The sequence below is a fragment of the Cardiocondyla obscurior genome, linkage group LG01 (assembly GCF_019399895.1).
Source record: "Cardiocondyla obscurior isolate alpha-2009 linkage group LG01, Cobs3.1, whole genome shotgun sequence".
NCBI classification, from domain to species: domain Eukaryota; kingdom Metazoa; phylum Arthropoda; class Insecta; order Hymenoptera; family Formicidae; genus Cardiocondyla; species Cardiocondyla obscurior.
Window position 1 is genome coordinate 12,944,197 of NC_091864.1, and position 24,239 is coordinate 12,968,435.

Here is a 24,239-nt window from a genome sequence, read left to right on the forward strand (position 1 = left end):
AGTCGAGAAGTCGGCCACCTGCAGCGCAACTTAAATCGAATTTTCCATGCCTCTGTAACAAAATGTAACGCCGCTGCGCCCATTTTATCTCATTAATCCATTTATTTCTCAAAGCAGATTTATCGTTCCAGCAACGGCTACGTTTTGCCTGTGAAACTTAAGGAAGGTACAAGATGCTGTGACATACACTGAAGAATATGTGGAATAATGGTGATCACGTTTTTTTAGATAAACTGCAACGGCGTCCATTCTGGAGTCGCTGGAAACGACAGGGTAACGGCAAAGGGGACAAGATGTACGAGATAAATCTGAAACAAGTTCAGTGTCCTCACTACGCTAAGCCACGTGTAAACAGTGCGCATAAACAGCATCGCAGTTCGTTGCAACCACCACACGAATTTCAGTCCTACATCCCCTGTAAAGACGTGTCGGAGGGAATACCAAGTAAAAAAAACGAGTTCGGCAAATCGAAATCACCTAAAAATCCAACAAAAACGAAGCTTAAGGGAGAAGAAATTGCGGAGAAGATCGAGATATACTATTTTGATCATGGAAGCTCCGAGTAGGTGACAATTCGATAAGAAACTTGTTAAATATAAAAAACTTTTTTATATATTTAACAAGTTTTTTTTATATTTAACAAAAAAACGATTTTATTTCGTATGTTTTATGCACCGAGCTTTCCTCATTTTTCAGAATAAATTTAATTTCTAAATAAATCTAAAGATCAAAGAAACGATAGTCGATCACACGGATATCTCTCTTTCAGATATTATCGGACAACCGACTGTCATCCCGTATTAATTACGGACAAATGCGCCGAAAAGACCGATCAAGCGGCAACTCGCTTTTGGGCGGAAATCTTCGGCACGATTCACATCGGCATCGCCTTCGTCACGGCCTTCATTCTGCAGCTCCTGCGTTTCGTGCTTTACAGCGTGATCCGGCCGTTAACCATCGGAATACTTCAATTGATAGCGGACTACTTTCTGAAACCACTGCTGTCTATTCTATTCAACGCCTTTGTGCAGCCTGTCCTGATCTTGCTCTACAACGTCGCGACGTCGTTGAAAGACCTATGTGAACCAATTGCCGAGGCGATGGGTCTGTTCCTAAGGGAGATTGCAAATCTCTGCGCCGCATTCCGGATTGTGGAGGTGAAGCACGTTCATTCGTCGACTACTGCTTGCACTTGAATTCGTAAGCGAAAATTGAGGAAAGTCCTGAGAATCGAGCTCCGGTAACTTGACTAAAAGTTCCCGAGGGATTTTAGCGAGATCCGAGATCTCAAGGCGATTCAAATGCGGAGGAATCCACGACGCACGTTCATTCATCACTAAAAACGCCAATGCCTTAACACCAGGTATATATTTGGTATTATTTTAACTTTACAATATTATTATTGTGTCATTTTTACAGAACAAATTATCTCTTATAGCAACTAGCTTTGTCAATAATAATCAATGTTCGTTCTTTGTCACTTTCGCGCGTTCTTTTTCTAGTTCGCTCTCTCCAATCTTCTTTCTTTCGTCTTTTCTCTATCTCGTGTATTTTACCGTTTGATAAATATGTACAATCTCACAAACAACAAACGGAGGAACCTAATTACATCATGTAGTTTTTCACACTTTGCTATGTACAAGTACTACTAGTATATCTTTTCTCGTTTTTACAGAGTCGCTTTCTCACTCTCACTCTTTCTCTCTTGCACTCTCGCTTTCTTTCTCTCACTCTCTCATACTTCGTCTCTCTTTTACCGGCCGATCGTATCGCAATAAATTTTATTTTTCGCATGTAATCTACAAAAAGAAAACAAAAGGAGACAAAAAGAAACCGAATGAACGAAACGCCTATCGTCACCTAGTCTCAGGAACTGCAACCTCTGCTCACTCGCTATAACGCATCGCAGTGATCTAGGTGGTACTGCTAGTGTTCGTGGTGGTCGGAGTCTCCTGGATGGCTAAGGTCTGCGAAGGCGCGGATGTCGAGTCACCTGCAAGCCAGGAAAGGGATCAATAGATGTAAATACGAGCGTGTATCTCTCTCCGGACCGTATAACGTAATATACTAAATATACGCTTAATGCACCGTAATCGAGTTCGTCCCCTAATCGCACAATTGACCCAATAAGAGAGCCTTCTCTGTGGCCTAAATATCGACATATCCTTTTGTCAATAAATCGAGCACCTCGGGAATTGAAGCTACTCTCGCACAGTATTCCACCACTCTTTATTCGAATAAATTCTTCGCCTAAATCCGAGCTTATCTTAACTTGGTTCAATCGTCTGTTTAGTTAAATTATAGTAATGAGAAGGCTCCCTGAAACGTGACTTTATTTATCGCCAAACGAAGAAATATCCCGCCGTTCGAAATGCGCAATCCAGTCTCAGATCTCTCGCTGGCATTGCGTAATCGGCATCGATCAATACCACATCGGCGGCGGTCGCGGCGGCAACGTAGAAAACTTACCCAAGAGGGCGGCCTCTAGGTCCCCCAGGATCTCCGTTTCCTTGGGGTCTATAAGGTTGAAGCGTTGATTAAGGAGCGTGAGGTGGGCGAATACACAATTGAGGTGAGCGTGCAACCCCAAAAGCGCCACCTCCCTGAAGTGGCAGTGGTAGATGTGTGCCACTACGTGGTACAGTAGCCGCAGGATCTTACGCACTATCGACTCGAACGAGCTCGGGAATTCGTTTGCTGAAAAACATTTTTAAAATAAACATTAGTTGTTCCTTCCTTCGTGCCGCTTTGATTATATAACGCAAACGTATCAGATCGATAATAAGCCGGTCAATAAATCTATCTCAGCGATGATACGTGCTAAATTTGTAACGCTTATCGATTAATTATTTTAAAATGTGCGGAGACGAATTAATTGCATAATGTTAAACGGACAACTCACCGTACTTTGTAGGGAATATAGTTTCGTCGCTAACGGTGCGTTGCGTAAATGTCATAACGTAGTCTATATATTGTGGCGCCGCAACCCTCGTTTTCTTTCCTTTTTCGTCGAACCATAGATACGTTCTGGAACAACAAAACAATCGTCACAAATCGATCGGCTAAGCCGAATGTGAAACAACGTGACGTAAATAAATTCGATCAAAGTCGCGTTGGCGAAAGATATTAACTTCTTATCAGGAACTCAACGGCACGACGACTGGGAACTTTACGAAGATCACATTTATACAACAAAAAAAATTTTACACCAAGAATTATTATAATGTCACAATAGCTGTGGACCGTTAAGGAATTCTAAAATATATCTAACAATTGTGTACCATGGTACTTAGAGTAGGCTGTTTCAACATTCAGGTAAGTATATCTTATTTTTATCTTTTTTTTTTTTTTTTTTTTTTTTAAATAAATGAAGATAAACATATGTCTACCTGATAGATAAATTCGCTAGGACGTTGGTACAACCGGCTTTATAATTTCATCATGATAGTCCACAACTTCTGTGACACAATAATTCCTAACATAAAATTTTCCCGTGTAGATCGGAAGGTAAAAAATTACGACTTTGGTACCTTAAGCCGGGACCAGTCATGTCGGGGCAGCCCGTCATAGTGCAGAATTCGGATATCGTGCCGTAGACGAGATTAATGTGGTCAAACAATGCGAGGGTGTGCGACGCCAGCCACTCGTTGTAGTCCAGGCCGGGTGGTAGATCCACGAGCATCCTCAGGTCCAGCTCGGGGAGCTGCCTTTCGAGGGCGGCCTCCTCCAGGTACAATTTCGGATCCTCCGTGGTTCCCGCATCCTTCTCCTTTCGTCTGGCCTTTCTGGAAAACGAGAGAACGGTCGTACGGTCAGCGTGACGAGCTTCGAATAAAAGACTTTCATTCTCAAACGCTTAAGCCAATCAAGCGGAACCACTGGTGTCGCGTGTAAAAGGCGCAAATATGCACATGTAACAGCACAGCCTCGTGTGTGGGTGGTAATCGAGGGTCCAAAATTGAAATTGATCCTCTTGGAGAATATCGAGTGTTCTTCGTAGAATTTTATTGCCGCGAAAATCGAAGAGTGACTCTCTCTATCGCAATTAAGATTCGATTTCAACTGGTTATACAGCGAGAAAAAGAGAACGCAAGGGGATGAGAAATATCGGCTCTGTTACGGGAGGCTATTCTTGAATATTCTTGAAATAAGGACCCTAGCTGTCGTATGCGAAAAGCTGTAATATGTGTTAGTTATATGAACTATAGCCTTTCGCATACGACATCTAGGGTCCTTATTTTATGAATATTCAAGAACAGCCCCCTTTAACTGGTGCTGAATGTTTAATTAATGGGAAAGAAAAAACTTGACTACTATTATAAAAATATGCCAATCATAAATATAAATAATATTAAGTTAAGTAACACCGGGTGAGCCGGTAATGCCGTTAAAAAAAATCTCGGGAAAAGTCGACGGAAATGTTGAGAAATTTTTTCGCAACGCATCTCATCATTGCCGAATCGCAGGTGCGCTGCTAATTTACGGCCTTTGGATTGACCGCGGCAGATTAAACACCGAGTTTTAGTCTTTAATCAGCTGACATGAACTCATTGATCAAATCGGCGAATTATCTGATTTGCACGATTACCCTCGACGCTTCTCCGAGTCTATTCAATTTGTCTTTAATTTATCAGCGAAGCAGAGCTTGTTTCTCGCATCGCGCTTTCAAGAACGAATCAAAGTTCCTCCACGTAAATAAGATGTTAGAGAATGTTCCCGCTATCGTTTAATTAATAGTCTTTCGACGGAAAAAGCCGCGAAATAACAAAAAAGATTATAAATAATTGATAAAATCGGTTGCAATGCGTTATTACCATACATGACATAGATTTCATCTCATTTTTGGTAGAGCGATGACATAATATAAAAAACTATATTTTGCATATAAGTAATAAATGCACAGGATATTTCAACTGCATTACGATACAAAATTTTAATCAGTATATACTTTTGAGTAAAAAAAAATTTTTTTTTTTACGTTGAAACAACAGGAAGCGAGTTTTAGATAAGATTAATTAAAACTAATTTAAATACATTGATGCTGAATTTTCCGAGTATACATAGATAACAAATTTTTAATTAACGTTTGATGCCACAAGATAAAACAAATTATGAACTGAGACGTTGTTAACTAAACTCTTGCAAAAGAGAAGCGTACTCCAAGTAATTTGTTATCGAAACTTTATTCGAGAAGTACACATTCTGTGCATTTAATACATAAATAAATTAATATTGTCAGTAATATCGTTTAAAAATAGTCACGTATAAATATATATGCGTACAAAATTGCAAGGTAATATAATAAAATCTTATTACCACGCAGGTGCAAAAAAAAAAGAAAAAAAAATTTGGCACATATGTCAAAAAAAAATTTAAAAAAAGCGAACTATCCTCTTTCTACTAAAATAATCACCATTAACGTTATTATTAACATTAAATTATTATTAAGTTTCTCCCATTCAAATAAGTTAAAAGTAAAATACCGAGCATATTTCTTTCTACTAATTTAATAACAATTAAAATTAAAAAAGTGAACGACCAGTTCCTTTATCTGCGCGTGAGAGGACTAAACATAATAAACTGGCTTTCGGTTTGGAGCTTGCTCGGCACGTCGTAACATTCAGACTCCCGGCGAATGAAAAATGCAATTACATGCAATAACGATAGCAGCGAGATGTTCAGCCACGTCTACACGATACAAAGCGCTCGCACAAATCTCTCTCTAGAAAGCGCACATGCTCCTGGAAGGAAGCCGCATCTCCGCGTACAAGGAAAGAGGCACTGACGCAAGTCAGCCCAGATATACAAATTCATCATTCTCCAATGACGTGTGTCTCTAATCGCGTAACAACAAGTCATCCCGTACAATACTCTCGCATCCATATGACGCTACGCGATGCCTCGGGCATGTTAAAAACAATTTATCTCGACGGACACTCGACTCTGCCCATTTCAGTCCCGCGTACCCCGTGTAAGAAGATGCGCTTTGATTAAGGGGCTAATTCCACGTTCACGGCACGCACATATGCACATATCTACATCGACATCGTTTACGATGCGAGGAGGCGGGAGAGGAAGGCAACCGGAGAACGGAGGAGGATAGGAAACTCACGCGACTAGCTCGCCGAAGAGCCGGATCTTCCTGTGGCAGGTGTCGAGCAGAGAGAGGCGCGAGGAGGAGGCGCTGGCCGTGCTACCGGCGCCGGTGCCGGCGCCGCCGTGGTGAACCGGCGTCGGCGGCGCCGAGACGGTGGTGGCCGAGGACGCGACCGCGGCCACCGCCGCCGCTGCCGTCGCGGCGGGTACGGATACGGATGCGGATGCGGAGGAGGGCTCCCGCAGGACGGCGACGGCGCCGCGCGCCGGTGAGCGTAGCATCGCCGTCGCCCTGGCCGTCGCGATCGTCGTCGCCGAGGACGATCTCCTCGGCGCGCCGCCCTCGTGCCCGAGGATCCGCTCACGCACGCTGGGTAGGCACCAAATCTTGTTCGTTTCTCATCGAACGTCGGCCAGCACGCGCCGCACAGCTTCCTCCGGACGCCTTCCTCTCGAGGGACCCGGACCGTGTCGAGCGATTTCTTTTTTTTTCTCTCCCTCCGTCGAGAACGGCTCGAGGAGTATTCGCCGGTGACCCTTGGTCGCTTCGGTGCACCTGGCTCGGTTAACGACAGATTTGGCAATCGTTCAGATCCGCCGCGTCCAGATATTGATTTCCCTCAATGAATTTCTTCCTTCTCTTGCCCCTCCTCTTCCTTTCTTCCTTTTTCTTCTTCTCTAAAATCCCGTTCTCTCTAACGCTCGCGCACTACAAACGCGTTCAAGTTTCTTAGCAACGACACTTTCTCACTCTGTGCTGAAAAAACGAGGGAGCAATCAGCAGATCATTTAATACTCGAGCATCTCAGATTTTTTTTTTTTTTTTATTCTTCTACAGAGCTAGGAGACCGTAAAGCTGCTTAAGCATCATTCGATTCTCACGTATCTTAAGTGCGTTCGATAAGTCCACGTGCGTGAGTCTCAGATTTCCTCGAGTAATTCCTTCGACTTAACAGACCCTAATTAAATTAATCTCAATCTCTCGGCCGCCTTATTCGTCATCTTACTAGATCCGACGTGATTCATTAGTGGTGCAATGACGATTTATCCGGCTCGTGTAGCTAAAAGTACGCGGGAAGCCGATGGAAGCTGCAGAGGAGGCTTCTTGGAATTACAATGCATCTCGCGAAAGATCGTTCACCGTCGAATTGTAGGAAAATATCGAATACTCGCTTCCGGCGGCAAGTCGGAAAAGCCGAATAATAATTCACGAGTGCGACTACTCTGCGGATTAATGCACTGATTGTCTCGAGCTTCCATTTTCAATTTTCACTATCGCGGCGGGCAGGTACGAGCCCGCATACGTATCAGACTATTCTCAGGGAATCTACATTTCGGATTACCGATAAATCGCATTCCTTCCCCTCTCTCGCGTTCTCTCTTTTCCACGTTTCTTTTCTCTCTATCTCTCTCTTTCTCTTTTACGGCGTATTTTCCGGTGAGCTAGAAAAATTTGGGCAATACGCGCCGCTGGCACGACGCCAGGCTTCTCACTCCTCTATCGAGCCATCGCCGCGAGTTTGTCGCTTCGGTGTCTTCCGGGGGGGAAAAAAAAAAACGGGGTTATCAACGTGCACGTGCGTCCGCTATGCCACGAGGAGAAATATAGCCGCGCGTCGAGAGGATTAACGATTTCGGTCGGCCAAAATAGAATCGATGATCGTCTCGTGACGAGTATACCTTCGCCGGACGAAAGGTGGCTAGTTCGTGCCCCAACTTAACTTTTCGCGCATGTGGAATTACGCCACCCTGTCCCGCGATATCCCCCAAACGTGCAGCAAACTCCGCGGCTTATCGCGCGGACAAAGTTTGTTATCGCGAGATCTCGTCGGCGCTAATGGGCCTCGAATGCGGGGGATTATCGGCGAGATCTAGCCCACATCGCGATACAAAACGAAGATAAAATATAAATGTAACCCAAGTACGACAAAATTTTATTAGTCCGATAAATCGATCTCACGAACGTGAATCCTATTTACCTCATAATTTTAATATTTAATTAATACGTCTAGGCAAAGACTATTTTCCGCGTGAGGAGAGTACGTGCGATACTCCGTGTGAGGAGAGCACGTGTCGCAGCCGGTTTGTCGGTCGTTTCCGGAAGTTCCGCAAAGTATTCGGGCGTATTTTTTTGGCTTTATTCTAAACGCGAGTGCCGGACAGAAACGCGCGAAAGTGATGAATAATTTGCGCGATTGTAAAATCACGGTCGGGGTGTTCGCGAGTGACTTGTGCGCGAAAGGATGACTCGACACGTCTCATCTGAGAGGAGGAGCAGGCCTGGGAAGGGCATCATGCATCGGCGGAGCAACTTTTAGGTAAATATAATTTTTTTTTTTTTAGAAAATCTTTATAAAAATAAAGCTTTACCTTTATATTAATTTAAATACTAACATGTCTACATTAATATGTTTTATTTTATGTTACAGTCACCGGCAGAACTCTACAACTCCGCTGAAGCTCATGCAGATTGGTAAGTCGCATGATTTCTTTTTTCTTAGTTTGTAATCGGGTCTCTTGAACCGATAATACGTTGTCGACGATAGATTACTCAATTATAATAACGCGCACGAATTGGGACCTTTTGAAAAATAGCGCACGGTTTGTTCTAGTTAAAGAAAAAGAAAATTGCACGGCGCCAAGAAGCGCTCGTGGATTTGATTCTGGCGGACGCTCGTTTCGCACTTTGCCTACATTTTTATTTTATTTTTTTCCATAAAAGCTTGTTTTATTGGCACAAAAGTACACATTGTTTCCGCGAACGTTATTTCCTGCCGCGAGTTATCGGTGCAGAGGTAAAACGCAAACTTTGTGCTATATAGCGGAACTCTCATAACACACACGACAGAAGGAAGGGAGAGAAAAAGAGAGAGTAATTTATGCTTTCTGAGATTAAAACGATGCATGCGATCGCCGTATTTCTTTTACGATCTGCTTTCCAAAGAAAAATAGGCGCTCGGAAAATATTTTAAAAGATAAAAGAACATAGAAATAAATGTTGAAACCTCGAGGTCGCGCGTGTGTTCGCCACGGAAAATAGTTTCGTGATAATTCACGTGAATTAAATAGAGATCTCTCGTAAGACTACCTTCTTTCAATAATTTACAACCGCAATGCTGCAATTTGCTAACAGTAACGGAAAAAAAAGGAAAAAAAAATCATAGTGCGCGCCAGAGACTTATCAACCTGGTTACGCGGCCGAGCGGAAATTCGAGCGTCGATGCGACGCGAAGTGAATGAAATCAAGCCAAAACAACCGTCGACAATTTCGAGCAACTCGACGAGGCCGCGGCGGCGAGTCCTTGATCGTGACCCGGGAAAGGTTACGTCGGTCTTCGTCCGAAATTTAAATCGCGCAACCTGGAAGTGGGACGATTCACTGGACGAGCAAAAGCTCGGCTTTTCCCTTCCAGCGCGAAATTTATCGGCACGTTTCCTTCGATTTGTACGTCTCGAAATACAAAATTTATGCGTCGTATATATACATATATCATGTGTTGTAATATACATCGAATAACATTTTCGAGGGAGCGAATGAAGCGCGTTGGCAAATTCGGGAATCCATTTCAGGAACACTAACGTCTGTTTATCCCGTGGGATTTACGAAGTGGGACTTGCTTAGAGTTAAATTCAGCTCTCTCGACCTCGATTCTGGCAGAAGGAATTCGTCACGGCCGGCCTTTCGACGAGAATCCCGCAGGATTGAATGAGCAAATAAGGAACCACCATATTTTCTCGTTCCCCAGAGCGGGTTCTTGAAAATTTGCTTTTAAAAAATTCACGAGATTTCAGGCGGAAGGTACACGCATCGGTCTACTTAACCTCTGGTTTACATTGTCTCAATCTTCGTTCTCTCAATCTTTTATCTCTCTTTCATTACGTAATAACCACCCTGTTTAATTATTCACAAACTCTTTTGGAGGTAACTATATTCTTATTCCCTCTGCGGAAGCTTATTGAGCTGAAGTAGCGAAATTATTGCGGCGTAAAAACGCTGACCGAAAATTCTTTTTTCCATTTTAATAAATGTAAAGTGCACCGTTAAATTTTCTATAATTATGAGGAAAAAAATGTTTATCATTGTTTTACGTACGAGCTGGTAAAAAAAAAAAACCCAAAATATGGTATAACTCGATGTTTCTCATTTTCAAAAACAAAAGGTTTCTCTGAATATACATTTTTTTTTAATTTCAACGATCAGTGGTTCGTTCCCTGAAATCTACAAAGGAAATGTTAAAGTTTTATGCGGTGCAGAGATTTATGCGGTTGAATTGCGTCGCAAAATTCATTACATTATAAAATGGTTGAATTATTTTATTCCCGCCGATATTTCTAAAATTTTAATTTATAATTATTTATTATCGATACACGGTCAAGCTGTTATACTGTAAAGAAATTGCTATAGTGTCATAGTAGTAACGAAATTACATAATTAAAAGACTAGCCGTTGCATGGAACTTAGACTTATAATTCTTTGATCGTCCACAACCACGGTAACACCATAGTAATCTTTAAATACAAAACTTTCTTCGTGTAGACCGCACTAATTAGTCTGTCTAAAAAAAAAAAATTATATATACGTTACGAACATTTTCTCGAACTCGTCGCCCCCGTCCTACTCATCTCGCGCGTTTCGCCGGTACTTGTCGTCGAATCGCGCTTTGTTATCACGTACCGCATGACTGACGGCGGGGCGGAAAGGCGTTTTCTCCGCGAAATAAACGAGAGACAAAATCGAACCCTCCGAGAAGACGCGTGCCGGATCTTCCTCCGTCTAACAATAAAATTACGGCGATCGTGCACATTCAAGTCGTTCCAAGATACATTTTGCGACCGCGGGATCGACTTTTTTCTTTTTCTTTTCTTCTTCTCGAAGCTTGTTCTTCCGGAAGTGGACCTCGCGTGTCACGACCCGACTAAACCTCGTGTGATGCGACGCGTCGCCATCAAGCGCACAGACGCGACTGCCGAGATCGCGGGTTCCGATGGTCACGGAGTCGTCGTTATCGGAGGGAGGACGAAGGGAGTTGGGCTGAGGCGCGCCGAAGTGCAGCCGCGGGTTCAAAACCGATGAGCACGATAACAAACAGCGCGGCGGTCTCGTTACGCCACGCTCGCTGGAAATACTCCGGCAACTTTTAGATTCCCCGAAAGCCTGAGAGGCAACGGGGAAAGGATAGTAAATCGTTAACGAGCAGAAGAAAGCGGAACTTGCCCGCCCTGATATATTTATAACTAGAAAAACGAGAATGGCAAAGGTTACAGAGTGAAATTTAATCCTAGCGATTGCTAACTTTTCAAGTAACAGTGACTTTAGACATTTTTGTTGAGTAGAATAATATTATCCGAAGTAGACTGGTTGATAAATTTTGTAATTAATTTTTTTTTTTTTTTAAGGTATTTTGTAATATATCTGGTATGTTTCTAATTCTTAATACATTTTCCGGCGTTCGAAGATCGAAAAATGCGCGAGGCATGAAAGCGCACGAAAATAATCGGGAATTTATTCTCGACCTGCGTCTTAAGATAACAATTGTAGCTTCTGCAATTACAAGCTCGAGTGGATACCCATTTTTCTTCAATGAACGTGTTATTTATAGCAGAGAGCGATCAATCGATTGATTGCACAGGTCAGAAATATCCAAGTAACGTGTGCATGCATCGGAAAAGGACTTCGTCAAACGAACGCCAATTTTCATTCGCGCAATCGAGTCAGGCCGGATCGCGTCCGCGACGATCGTGGCCACGAGAGTGCGGCGGGGACTCATCATTTACCTCTTTTCCGGCGAGAGAAACGAGATATCCAACGAAATGTCAAACGAAATTAGTTCCGGCTGGTCGGAGCGTCCCGGCGGGAATTTCAGAGCCACGTCCAGGCTAACTCGATTTATTCACGGAGAGAACAGTAAAACTCAGTCATTTCGTCGCATTTTTCTCCTCTTTCTCGCGTTAAAAGTTCAATCGCGCGGCGCTTTAAAGGGATCAAGGTGCGAAGGGTTGAAGAGAAGCGAAAAGAGAGAAGAACGTGCGTTGGTAGGACAAGGGACCACCGTGCGGTAAGCGAAAGGGAGCGAAGCAGTGGGCGCGAAGAGCGGCAATGCGACGGTGGTTGCGCCACCGCCGAGGCGGCGTGCGTCGGATCAGCTGTGAGTCGGGTAACACGAATCAGCTGACTGTCGACTGGGTGGACGCGTGGCGCGGCAGCGAGGGGTGGCGCCTCGACTCTGCGACAATCAATATTCCGTTCCGTCCCCCGCCACCCCTGTCTTGCTCGCGGCTCTGCTCAGCGCGCGCTCTCTCACCCGCTCCGTCTCCCCCCGACCGCCCTCTCCCTCACGCGGGTTCGCGTGTCGCTTCGTATCTTTGTGTCGCGTATCACCGATGCGTCTGACTCACATCGATTCCGCTCGCTAAATCTTTAATTCCTTGTCCTCTTCCGGACACTTTCCGAACGTTTTCAGCCGTAAAAGGTTGGAACGAGACGCGGGCCTTTCAGGATGAGAAACAGACGCGCGTTTCGGTCCCCGCGGGAAATCCTACGCTGTTGCAACCGGTCGGATTTGAGCGATCCGTTTCCAGGATGTATATAATCTTTCGGAGATCAAAGAGCACGTAAATACTCCGGGTCCCGGAGTGCGAGGAAAAAATTCACGGTTCCGTGTGTTCGAAGGAGCCTTGCGGGAGAAACGATTGCGGAGCGTCTATTTTTGCGCCGGGAATTATATTCGAATCGTCGATGATGCAGCGCGCGCCTCAAAATAGCGAAAAGGAATAACTGGCTCGTTATGCCATCGCCGCCTGCGGCAAAAGCGAAAATCGTGACGCGACAGACATCACAATACGAGAAGACTGTTATCCTCGTGACTATTTCGAGCAGTGAAAGCCGCCCTTGCAACAGTAGAGTGATTTTTGATAGGCCCCGATCGAGTGGTTCTCCCCTGCACGGTTTATCCCGTACGCTTATCACGAAATACTAGCGGGCCGCGATTACATCCGGTTGAGATAAAGGGAGACGCTGTGTCGATAATCGCCGGGAGATTATCTAATTAGTTCGCCGAAATAATCCACGTCGGTAATTACGGCGCAAGGTTCTCGAGATTAAACTCCGCGGCCTCCGCGTCGAGTCCCGAAACGAGCGCGAGCCGGCGAGATAACGATTGGAGCCAAAGAGACGCGGGTCCTTGAGGCCGGATCCTGCACTTTGGCCCCGAACAACGCGCGAGAGAGATCGTAACCATGGGGAAGTAATTATCGAAACGACCGGCGAGGCGGTCCGTGGGGGAAGGAGGAAAAGGGAGAAGAGGGTGTTGGCGCCAGGCGCCATTCGGAGGCGACTAGTTACCTCGTCTCCAGGATTACATCCTTACAGGATGCGAATCGATGAACGGACGGACGTCGGCGCCTCGAAGGCGCCGCGCCGCGTGACGTCACGGAGCTACCCCATCGACAAACATTTCCTTCGCATCGTTTGTTTACCCCTCCATTATGCGCCACTACTCTCGCGAGGGCGATTCGCCAAGGAACTCTCGCGGGCGTTCTCGACCTCCGTCCTCGCGCGGCGTCTGCGAAACCGGAGCATCGCCGACACGCGTGCAAGAGCGACGTTCTATCTACGAGAAAAGAAATTAAACGAAACGGATCTTCGGTGATCCAAATTGAGCTCCGATGGGAATGAGTTGCGCCTCGCTTGTTCAGGCCGAACGAATTCCGCGATGCGTGTCAATCTGACTTCTATCGCGCGATCAATTTGCATGCAAACGCTTCTGCTGAAACGCTTTCCCACCTAGCGACGTGTGGCACGGCAGTTTGCGGTTCCCCTGTGGTTTCGACGAAATCAGCCTTCCACGTCTCACCGCACCTGACATCTCCCGTCCAGAAGTCCATTAATCGGCTCGCGTTCGCGTCGCCCATGAAAGTATCCCTCTCGCATATCGAACTTTCCGGATGAGAGATCGCGTCACGAGACGCGTAACTTTCCGCGAGCGAAGGAGAAAAGATCGCGACATGTATTTGCGATTACGCGGACGAGTAATCGCCTTCGGTGCAATTAATCGGTCGGCAACGCGATATCGAAGTAAATGTCAAGCTAACTGTGACGTCGCGAAAAAAAAAAAAAAAAAAAAAAAAAAGCAGCTCAAACGTAGGTAACTGCTGGACGGTTTCTTTTCGCCGTGACATTGTCCCAGTGTCAATGTCGGTATGTTAATCAGTCTAATGAAAACGTGTGATCCAATTCGGGGCGCAATTTGCCACGCGACAACAAAAATTGGCACGCACACGCCAAACGAAGGCATTCTCCCGTCGATCTGTTCCGCTTCATTTCGCTTAGCGCCAAATGAGCCATCAACGCCCTCACGTTTCGACAATAAATGTCACGCCGTTACGTTGACGTGTCGCTATCATGCACGCAGTGCCGCTAGATCGTAATAAATCTCATGGTTTCTCTCTCTATAACGCTATGATATTAAAACGCATGAGATACGTGCACGTATGTATAAATTCTACATTTATTTCAACATCGACCGTGTGATATTTTTTGCATGCAAAAATTATCATTTGCTTTCAAGAATAAGGTCCCTGAAATGCATTATTATTTCTCCACTAACGCGTGGCAAGGCTACAAATCAGTGTTTGCACAAATGCTCGATCACGGCCGAGTCTATATCTTCAATTGAACATGGCCATCATTAAAAAAAAAAAAGAAAAAAAGAAAAAAAAAACGGGGTCATGTCGTCGTCGCTCGTCTTAATTTCGCTATCGATCTAAGCGGAAGATATCGAAGTGTGAAACTTGCCCATCCAATAGCACGTCGTTAAATGCAAATATTGACGTAGCCTTAATCGTATACCACGCTATACGCTGCCGCAATTTCGGTAAAGACGCAGATATATTCCTGAAAGATATGACCTCCCCGGCGGGACCGCGTTTTCGCGACCAAATGAAAGAAAAAGTCTCATAAACGCGGTGACGGAAAAAGCTTTGCTTTTCCTATGTATTTCCTCAAATACTTAGCGTATCTGCATTTCCGATGTCGCGGCCTTCTTTTATTACTTCCTTCCCTCTCATTAATGACTTTAACAATCTTTTTCAAGGAGACCGCTTTTTCCTTAAATACGAAAAGTTCTATAAGTTTCTTCCATGAATTTGAATCTTAATTCACCGAGACTTTTTACATTTAAGCCACCTTGAAACTTAAATATATCCCTCGCACTAATTAAGTCTTCGGCAACTTTGCCAAGGAAACATCGTCTGCAATTTTATTCGCAAGATAAAGCACTACAGACAACGCGCGCGAATACGAGTAAGAATCGATAGTTAATCCCACCGATCCTAGTCAAGCGATAAAGTTCACGGTATGATGAAATTATGACGCACAATTCACGGCACTTTGCGCGGTGGTCCGAGGCAATACAAATATTATGGCCTTTGCTCTCGACTTTAATTTTTACTTTGAGAAGAACGCGGCTCGCACGGCTAAAAATTCCTAACGAAGAAAAGAAAAGAAAAGAAAAAAAAAAAGGGTACACGTCGGACCGCGTTACGAAAGTAGAGCGTTTTGTGACCACATCATCGTATAGTGTGACGAAAAACCGGTACGCGGCATCTTCGATGAGTTTCGAAAGCCGCGGAAGCGCCCGGTCCCTTTTTTTTTAACACGTCAAAGCGCGTGACCGAGGGGGCACGTGCTGTGACACGTCACACACATCCCGCAGAATGTGCCGGAGAGAAAAGTACACTTGTTTCTGAACTCAACCGTAATTTGAATCATAAATAATTCTAAATATTTCTAACAGCAAATATGATTAACTCGATTACGTTTATAATTATTCGACGACATTTATCGTTAGAGTATCATAAAATTATTTATCATTAAAATGATGATTGGGTCTGAGAATAGCTATATTTTCCTCCCAACATGATCACGTCGCTCGTGAAACCGCGACGTGACAGACTCTAAGTGCGAGGGAAAAACACAGCCGTCCCGAGGAAAACGGTAATGCTCAGCGTATTCCGTCTTAATATAGAAATAAATCCCTCGTATTTCCGTCTCCGGATTTTGAAATTATTTCGGGATTACAAAACTCGCACCCGTAATAGAACCTGTCTTCGTGTTAAATTTAGATTTCGTGGTAAGCGATCGAGGTTGTACCGGACGCTTTCATTGCTTTCTAAATGCGCTTTGGAAACGAATTCGCGCCCGCGCGACTAATTTCCCCGTGCGCGATAACGCGCGTTTTCCAGTTAAATCGCGGAGGATTTCTAAAGTCCCGAGAGATATTATTTAGCTGACGATTGTACAGCGCGAGAGATAACGTCGCTAAATACTGCACGTCATTAAAGTAAATAGCGAGAAGCAAGCTGTGCAAACTGAATTTACGCCAGGGAACAGTCGTTCAATAAGACGATTCATTGTAGCCCGATACCAACCCCCCTCTAGTTTTCCTTTCGTATTTCCTTTTGAGATTTATTTCGTGAAACTGCACGAGAGCAGCCGTTCGCGCTCTTAGCATTTCTATCACCTCCTCGTGGCGAGAGTGTCTCGTCTTAAACCTCGTCGGGAGGAGTAAAGCCTGCTCGTCTTTTTATAGAAACAGCTTCGCCGCTTGATAAAACGGTTTCGCGCATTTTCGCGAACCACCTCTCGAGCACCCTTCTCGTAATCCATTTTCATTATTTATTTATTTATTTTTATTTTATTTTTTTCCTTTTTCTTTTTTTCCACCCGCGATATCTCTCGCGAGCAGATCGAGAAGTATGACTAGAATACGTTTCCTTTTGTCCGAATATCTCATAGCCGCATAAATATCGTTTTGTTAAGTAGCGTTTGTCCTGCGTGCGCGCCCGTGTTGCATAACAAATTGGAGGAGAAAAAAAAAAAAAGGGAAATGAAAATAGAAGACGTTAGCATTGTGAAATAATTGCGATGACGCAAGTCCGGTTGTCGAAGAATGGATTGAAGGTAATTGCGTTATTCACTTTTGCGTTACACTTATTTTACGTTGTCGGATCGTTAACAAAGTCCGCGTATCAGCAATAGAACGACGTATCTCTATCTTTCGACTGAAGATAACGGCGACTTGTTTAAACTAAAAGACAGCCGTCATATCAAAAGACAAAAATAATAGCGCTTCGTTCTTTTGTGAAATACAACGTTTTGCAGCCGAAATCAGCACGGTAATTTTTAATCGTAGTATTAGATATTACGATACGAGAAAGACGTATAAAGAAATATGTCTAAAAATCCAAGATCTAAATCAACTCGAAATTTTAATACTGCCTTGTGAGAATTTTGCTTTATTGTCCTAACAAAGATTTCAATCGTTTCTAAGTGCCTTTCACTTTCAAATGTCTCACGTCTCATAAAAACCGAGAATCGCAATAATTATTTATACAATGATATTAAATTAAAAAAATAATATCGCCGCGAACGGCTTTTTCCATTCAAAGTAAAGCCCGATAAGATAACCCGCTACTAACAATGAGAATTGAAACGAACTAAAAATTCGTGTTTCAACTTCGTGCAAGGCGACTCGTTCCGATCGTGCCGACAAATATCGTCGACGAATGAACACTTTTGGCGAGCGTGCACCGAAATTATTGACGGAAAGCGTAACGTCGATTAGATCCCCGCAGGAACGAGAAAGAACGCTAATCACCGACGTCGCGCGCGCACATCGTCGTGAGCGTATAAAGAACCGCCGCTGATTTCATTGTCGCGGCAAGGCAAGGAGAAACTGACCTGCAGAAACACGTGACGGTATCCTCGACGTCAATGGAGAGCGACGTCTCGATGGCGGAGTACTTGAGGACCTTCCTGTTCCCCAGGCCGAACATCGGGACGCGAGCGCGGCGGTACCAGGGAGGTGCGGGCGGATGGGCCTGGGGCATAAAACAACGGCGTGGACGAACGAGGGGAAAAGGGAAAGGAGAAAGAAACGGAAAGGTGAGAGATAGAAGGAGAAGAAGGAAGAAGTAAAGCGTGCGTCTACTCCGGCTCCGGTTGATTGGTCGGAATTACACGACTGGCCGGCCGCTAGGCCAGCAACGGAGCGCAGACTGACATAGCCGTTTTCCAGGCAGCAAGCAGGCAGGCAGGCAGGCAGGCAAGGCAAGGCAGGCAAGGCAAGGCAAGGCAAGGCAGGTAAGCTACCGTTCGCCAGGTACCACCACCGACCGTCCACGTCGCGGCTGTCCTCTCCTCCGCCACCGTTGTTGTCGCCATCACCGTGGCAGACGTAGAGAAAGCGGAAGAGAGAGGGGACGAGACACGGTTTACATCGCCGGAGGGAGAGAGAGGACCCGCCGCGTTCAGGAGGAAGCGGAGGACAGGCGGGAGGCGGTAAGAAAGACGAGAGAGTACTAAGGGGCTTCCTCAGGCCGAAGTACAGCGGGGACTCGCCGCTACAATTCCCTCCGTTTTCCTCGTGCCCGGCTCGTGTCCTCGTCGTAATATAATTAACGATTGACCAAGCTAAAGCCGGACAAGTTCCCGGCGTCTATAATATTACCCCGAGCTGCGACGCAACGCGAGAGGATCCGATCCTCGGATTCCTAGTCAAGGGCTCCGCTGTCTGTTACACGACAGGGTCGTTCCCTGGCGAACGCTTGGCAAAAAGGAGGGTCGACAAGATGTCACAGGAGAATTAACTTGGATCTGGAGGACGATAGAAGCGAAGGAGGATCACTTTGTTTCCGATAAGCTATATAAAGCTGCTAAAGTACAGAAGCCGTCACGAGGAGAAAACGCTCGTTTCCAAGGTGATGCTCCAATAACGTATAAATGCGTTTGTAATACGGCAAATAAATAATAAAAATTAATTCCGCACGTACGAAAAGCGCGATATAACATGTGACCCGTATACACGTATGTCGCAAGTTTGTATCGCGCGGTTATCAAATATCCGCGCGCTTGCAAAGTTAAACCCACGTTAGAAATAATGTAAACAAAAATTGGCCGAAACGCGACAGCGTGGTGCATGCACGCCTAAAAATTTCAACAGCGAGTCACTTTTGACCCAATTTCCGTTGTCTCGGAGGATTAATCAATAAAATACATAAAGGTTTAATCGCCGACGAGTTGCCGGGCTGCTTCTTCGCTTATTGGCTTCATGTCAATACGCTTGTTTGCTATATGGAAACAAATATTGGACACTTGCGGGCCACACGGAAGAGCGCGCCGAATCACCAAAACGGTTTTCAAAATTCAAGTATAATCTCGCGCCGCGATGTTCAATTATCGGGGAAAGGGTGCGTTTAAAGCCTCTTTACGCAGAAAAACGAGTGCACAACGATAGCGCGGGGTTATTCCGGATAGATAGATATTGAAGGTGAAATATGTTTCTATTAATTGCGACACTGCAAGTGCTAATCTTGATAGCGCATCCAGGGCTCGAGACGCAACCGATATACATATACATGCATATTACAACACGTGGCGAAATTAATATATTCCATCTGTGCAAATATACGATGCAGGTTTACCAGTTTCACGCTGCAAATGTGAAAGGTTAAGGCCACTTAGCGGTGCGTGCGGAATATCTTCCCGCGCTTGGAGCTGTTCACCCCGTGACATCAATTTTTTACGCATAACCGACTACGTCCCGAGGTATAATAGAGCGTTCGATTTTTAACGAATTAATCATCCACGGCGGAATCTCTGACAAATTCGGGAACGACCTCTCTTTCCAAAGAGACATAAAGGAAACGTGTTCGACACGCACTTTTTTTTCGATCGCCGCCATCGATTTTTCTTAATTTCAGCCCGAAGCGGACGTCAAGCGTGCTCTGGTAAAACAATGGTCCTGTGGTCCAACCACTCGAGTTTTTGATTCTAATTAAACCTAAAATGAAAATTGATATTGCAGCGCCGAAAACGGGGCGTTTATTCCCGCATACATCGTGGACCAGAAATTTCGCGTCCGCCGACGGAAATTAATCACGTTTGCAACAACTCGCGGACGAATAATGCGAAAACGTGCGGTACGTGCGGTCGCAGAAGCTGCAAGTTATCGAGAGAAAATTTCGTCGGACAAGTCGGGGGATACCGAAACGAACAGCCGCGGTTTGCGCGATGGAACGTTGAAAAACGGACCAGCGGTGGAATATTACTAAGAATAAAAGCGGTAGTCAGCAGTTAAAAGAGAGAGAGAAAGAAAGAGATACAATATATATCGATGCTAATTACGTCGATAGCGGATAAATATCAAGGTACACCACGACCGTCTCTAACTGTCCGAAATACGGTCGCCAATTGCGAGCGAGTGCTACAAGGAAGCTATTATTAGCGCACGTTGGATCGAGAAAATCTGGCGACACGGTTGACGCTTAAATTCGACAGCTATTAGTAGTCGCATTGATCGAAAGAAAATCATGTGATTTTACCATTATCGCGAGAGAGAGAGAGAGAAAGAAAGAGAGATAAAAAGTCCAATGTTAGCTCTCGAAACAATATAAAACAGGTAACTTAATGGAGCCGAATTTTGCGTGATAGCCGGCTTGATGGGACGCTATTATCGGCCCTCCCCTGATTTCTTGATAACAGCCGATATCGATTACTGATAGGGAGCAGCGGTTGTTATCCGGAGGAGCGAGAGTATTCCGCGAGGCCGATTATTTTTACTCGCTCGTCCGTGAATCGGCCGACGTTTCTCTCTCCATTCACGAATATGGCTTTGCCGGCGGAGGACGTCAGACGACATTATCGTGAAAAATGAGTGCGAAGATAACGAGGGTGAGAATGAATGTCAAGTAAATGCGACGTCGACCTGGGCATTTACAGGCCGCGACGTATCCTACGGGAAACCTTTGGCTAGTCGGAAAAGGAACACGATCCCTGAACAAGTGTGCCGAATAAAATCAAGAACGCGGCCTTCAAGCGGCCCTCAAACAATGGCATACGTATATGTCGATCTAATGATACCAAAGGGAGGAAATATATTTATTCCGGTCTTATTATTCAGTAATTTATCATCGTTTGACGACATCCACCTGTTTTTTTCCCATCAGCTGATTAACTCCTTTGCAGGCCGGTAAAATAAAGCGGAAAAAGTAGCCGGAGCCGCGCCACTGAGAAAACATGAAAAGCGACCGTTTTATTACATTTCTTTCGATTCGCACGCGTCATTAAGTAAAATAAAACGCCATGTATTCTGGAATTTTGTACGGATGAAAGTAAACTCATCGAGCACCGCAACCGTGCTCTCCGATCGATCAAAAGCTTCAATGGAGCTTTAATTGAACTCTTTTTTTTTTGTGTCCCTTTAATTCTCTCCGTGTTGTATATTTCAGTAACTGGTCTCGAATAAAAAATGTATTTTTTTTAAACTGTAAGATTGAGCGAAGATTAATTTGATTGTTTAAGAAAATTAATTCACAATTTGGACGTCAAAGGGATTCACGAAGTTTATGTTTGGTTCATGGGAGAACTAGTTCGTGCTGAACTTCACTGTGATTTTTCGGGGTGCACGGTGAATGACTCGACAATGGAGCTGTGGCGATATTTTGTGATAACCACGATAACTCTGTTTACCCGGAAAAAAATTCGAGATGTGCAATCGCGAGCACCGATTGACGCAGTTACCACGATCGTAAAAAATCGAGGATCAAATACTGTTATCGTGTGAAATAAAGCTATAAATGCAATTAAATTGAAAAAAAAAAAGTAATAATAAATAAAAGAGTTCTTGTTCGTTCGTTCGTAATTGTTCCGAGCGAGGATTATTTCGAAACTCTCTCGCAACATCGAGCCGGATAAAGCTAAGAAAACCGAACGTGAAGTTAACAGTAATTAAGGTACGTATTCACTTAATTAGGATAATTTCTCACGAAACGCGATCGCTTTTTCGTAATGTTTTAAAACATTCTCGGTTAATGCGCTGCTCCGTTTTTTGCTATTATTTGAGGTTTAGCTTACATAAGTCTGGTTCCATTTTTAGAAATTGCAATAGTCGTCTTTTAATTGCAATTAATAAACAGCAAAAGAACGTTAATTTTTTTTTTTAATGTAAAAATATATAGTTTAAAATAAGAATTGATTCAGAACGAATTTCAGAACAAATTTCTAATTAATATCAAATCAAAATAAGACACAAATTGCATATCGATCTTGTGAAGACGACGGTATCGGATTTGGAATTTATATAAACTAGAAACTGCGAGCCATGTGCCTCGCAACGGTACACGAATGGCGGCTATAGTCAACAAGTAAATATTTGCGCAATAAAACACACGCGTCGGCTCTTTACATCTTTACGCTTCGATAAACGTATTGCGCCGCGTTATGTAAAGAAATATTAAAAAGATGAAAAAAGAAAGAAAAAAGAAAAAAAAAAATGTTTTTCCTGATATTTTATTCCAGTAGGGACGAAAAATTCTCATAAACAATTAAAAATTAATAAGTTGCGCTCGTGCGTTTGCGAATCCCCGGAAAATTCGTTTGATGTTAATTATGCCACATTACGTTCGACGTTATTAAACCGAATACCAATATCACCGAAGTAAAACACGTGCGAGAGCCGGATAAAACGGATTGACACGGCAATTGCCTGATACTCTCGAACGTAGAAATGAATATATTATAGGCACGTGATTAATTCACTCAATAAACCGTTCTATTGGCATACTTATACCTAATTTACCTATTATTCATGCGCTCATGCCGTTCGGATCGCACTATTATCGATACAAAATTATACATAAAAATAAAAAAAAATAAAAAAAATAAAAAGAAGATAAATATATTACGCCGATCAATTCGCTGGTTCAAAACATCTTGCGATCCGAGAGAATTTGCTTTCGAATTAAATGTTTGACGGTATAATAAAGAGTCGTAATTATCGCGACACGTGTCGCCAGCTCGATACATTGTAATTATCGCTCATTCTCGTCTGAAATTAATTCTTTCGGCCGCGAACGGCTCGCCTCGTCGCAGACGCTCGAGAGCAGGTGTAAAAACACGGCGATTCGAAAAACTAGTATTTACTTCTTTAACATCTCTTCGTTAATTGAAAACAGCCCGCGGGCGCATCGCGGCAGTTTTTCAAACGGTGATTACATCGATTAATCATGCGAGTTAAGCATCTTTATGAGTCACGTTCGCGCGGACCTTTTCCCGTGCTCGTACAAACGGATTTAAATACACCGAAATGCTAATCGAGATTAATATCGCGGCGAAAGAGCGAGCCAAGTACCGAAATCCTTCGAATTGACCCGAAAGCTGCGCGGAGCGGCAAAAGACATAAATAGATGAATTAGAAATCGGTTGATAAAAATTCCGGATGAAACGAGATCTACTTTAGATACGTTTCGCGTTATTTGGGCTGCCTTGGCCCTAAAAACTAAAGTTTACGTCTCGAGTTTTCGCTCACACGACGCTCTATCCGCGAGGGGGAGGGGTTCTCCAAGGATCGCAAAGAATCAGCACGCGCGACACGTCGCGCTGGAGACGGTTAGGTCACGAGCGCGTTTTGGCGGACGCGCAACCGTGCGTGAATCACCGAGCAAGCCAATCACACGGCGAGAGATCAAGGTGAGTCACCGCCACGTTCGGATTCGCGCCAGCGACCAGAGACTTTGCTCGCTCGCTAGAGACACTCGGACTGCCGTTTCTAGCCAAGTATTATAAATTAACAAGACACTGCCCTTCGCGAAGGTACGCACGGTACCGAAAGCGTCAGAATTTTTTATTCTTTATTATTTTCTTTTTTTTTTTTTTATTTTGTAAGAGAAAGTATATCAATTCTTTTACTTTGCGAGATAAAACAGTTCGCTGCTATAATGTTACAAATTGTAGGCGCAAGATTTTCATAATGTGTACTGAACGTCTACCGACCCTTGTGGACCGATAACACGATAACGATTTACACGATGCAGCGACGTGTTTACGCTTTAACGACGTCCGTTTAACTCCGATGGTAGATACCGCTAATTAAATCTTTCAACGGAAAGGAAAGCGCCCGGGTCTAAGAAGTCGACGGGTTTTAAAGCGATATCATCACCGAAATAAATGCGCATAAAGTGCAAAACGTCGTTAATTTTCAAGAGCTAATCGGGCTCGTCAGTTCTCGCGGCGGCGCGCGATCGGTTAGGCAATCATTCGAAGAAAGGAACTCAGGGAAGAAACTTTCTCACGAGGGACTTACTTT

At 44.2% G+C, this 24,239-nt stretch overlaps 2 protein-coding genes across 4 annotated transcripts; one reads left to right on the forward strand and one right to left on the reverse strand.

Annotated features, from left to right (window-relative positions):
* Positions 1 to 25: 25 nt before the first annotated feature.
* On the forward strand, positions 26 to 1,363 carry LOC139102527 (uncharacterized). Of its 2 annotated transcripts, XM_070656603.1 has the most exons (3): positions 26 to 166; positions 229 to 562; positions 770 to 1,363. In XM_070656603.1, exons 2-3 carry the CDS (start codon positions 294 to 296, stop codon positions 1,194 to 1,196), a joined length of 696 nt encoding a protein of 231 aa, XP_070512704.1. In that variant the 5' UTR covers positions 26 to 166; positions 229 to 293; the 3' UTR covers positions 1,197 to 1,363. The 2 variants fall into 2 exon arrangements, with proteins under 2 accessions (XP_070512704.1, XP_070512619.1); XM_070656518.1 differs by having other exon boundaries at positions 26 to 562.
* On the reverse strand, positions 1,350 to 17,976 carry Mob2 (MOB kinase activator 2). 2 transcript variants are annotated; one of them, XM_070656397.1, is made up of 5 exons: positions 17,837 to 17,976; positions 3,531 to 3,785; positions 2,903 to 3,027; positions 2,470 to 2,697; positions 1,350 to 1,993 (listed from the first exon to the last, which is right to left on the reverse strand). In XM_070656397.1, exons 1-5 carry the CDS (start codon positions 17,929 to 17,931, stop codon positions 1,914 to 1,916), a joined length of 783 nt encoding a protein of 260 aa, XP_070512498.1. In that variant the 5' UTR covers positions 17,932 to 17,976; the 3' UTR covers positions 1,350 to 1,913. The 2 variants fall into 2 exon arrangements, with proteins under 2 accessions (XP_070512498.1, XP_070512418.1); XM_070656317.1 differs by lacking the exon at positions 17,837 to 17,976 and adding an exon at positions 6,113 to 6,393.
* Between the last annotated feature and the right edge of the window lie 6,263 nt (positions 17,977 to 24,239).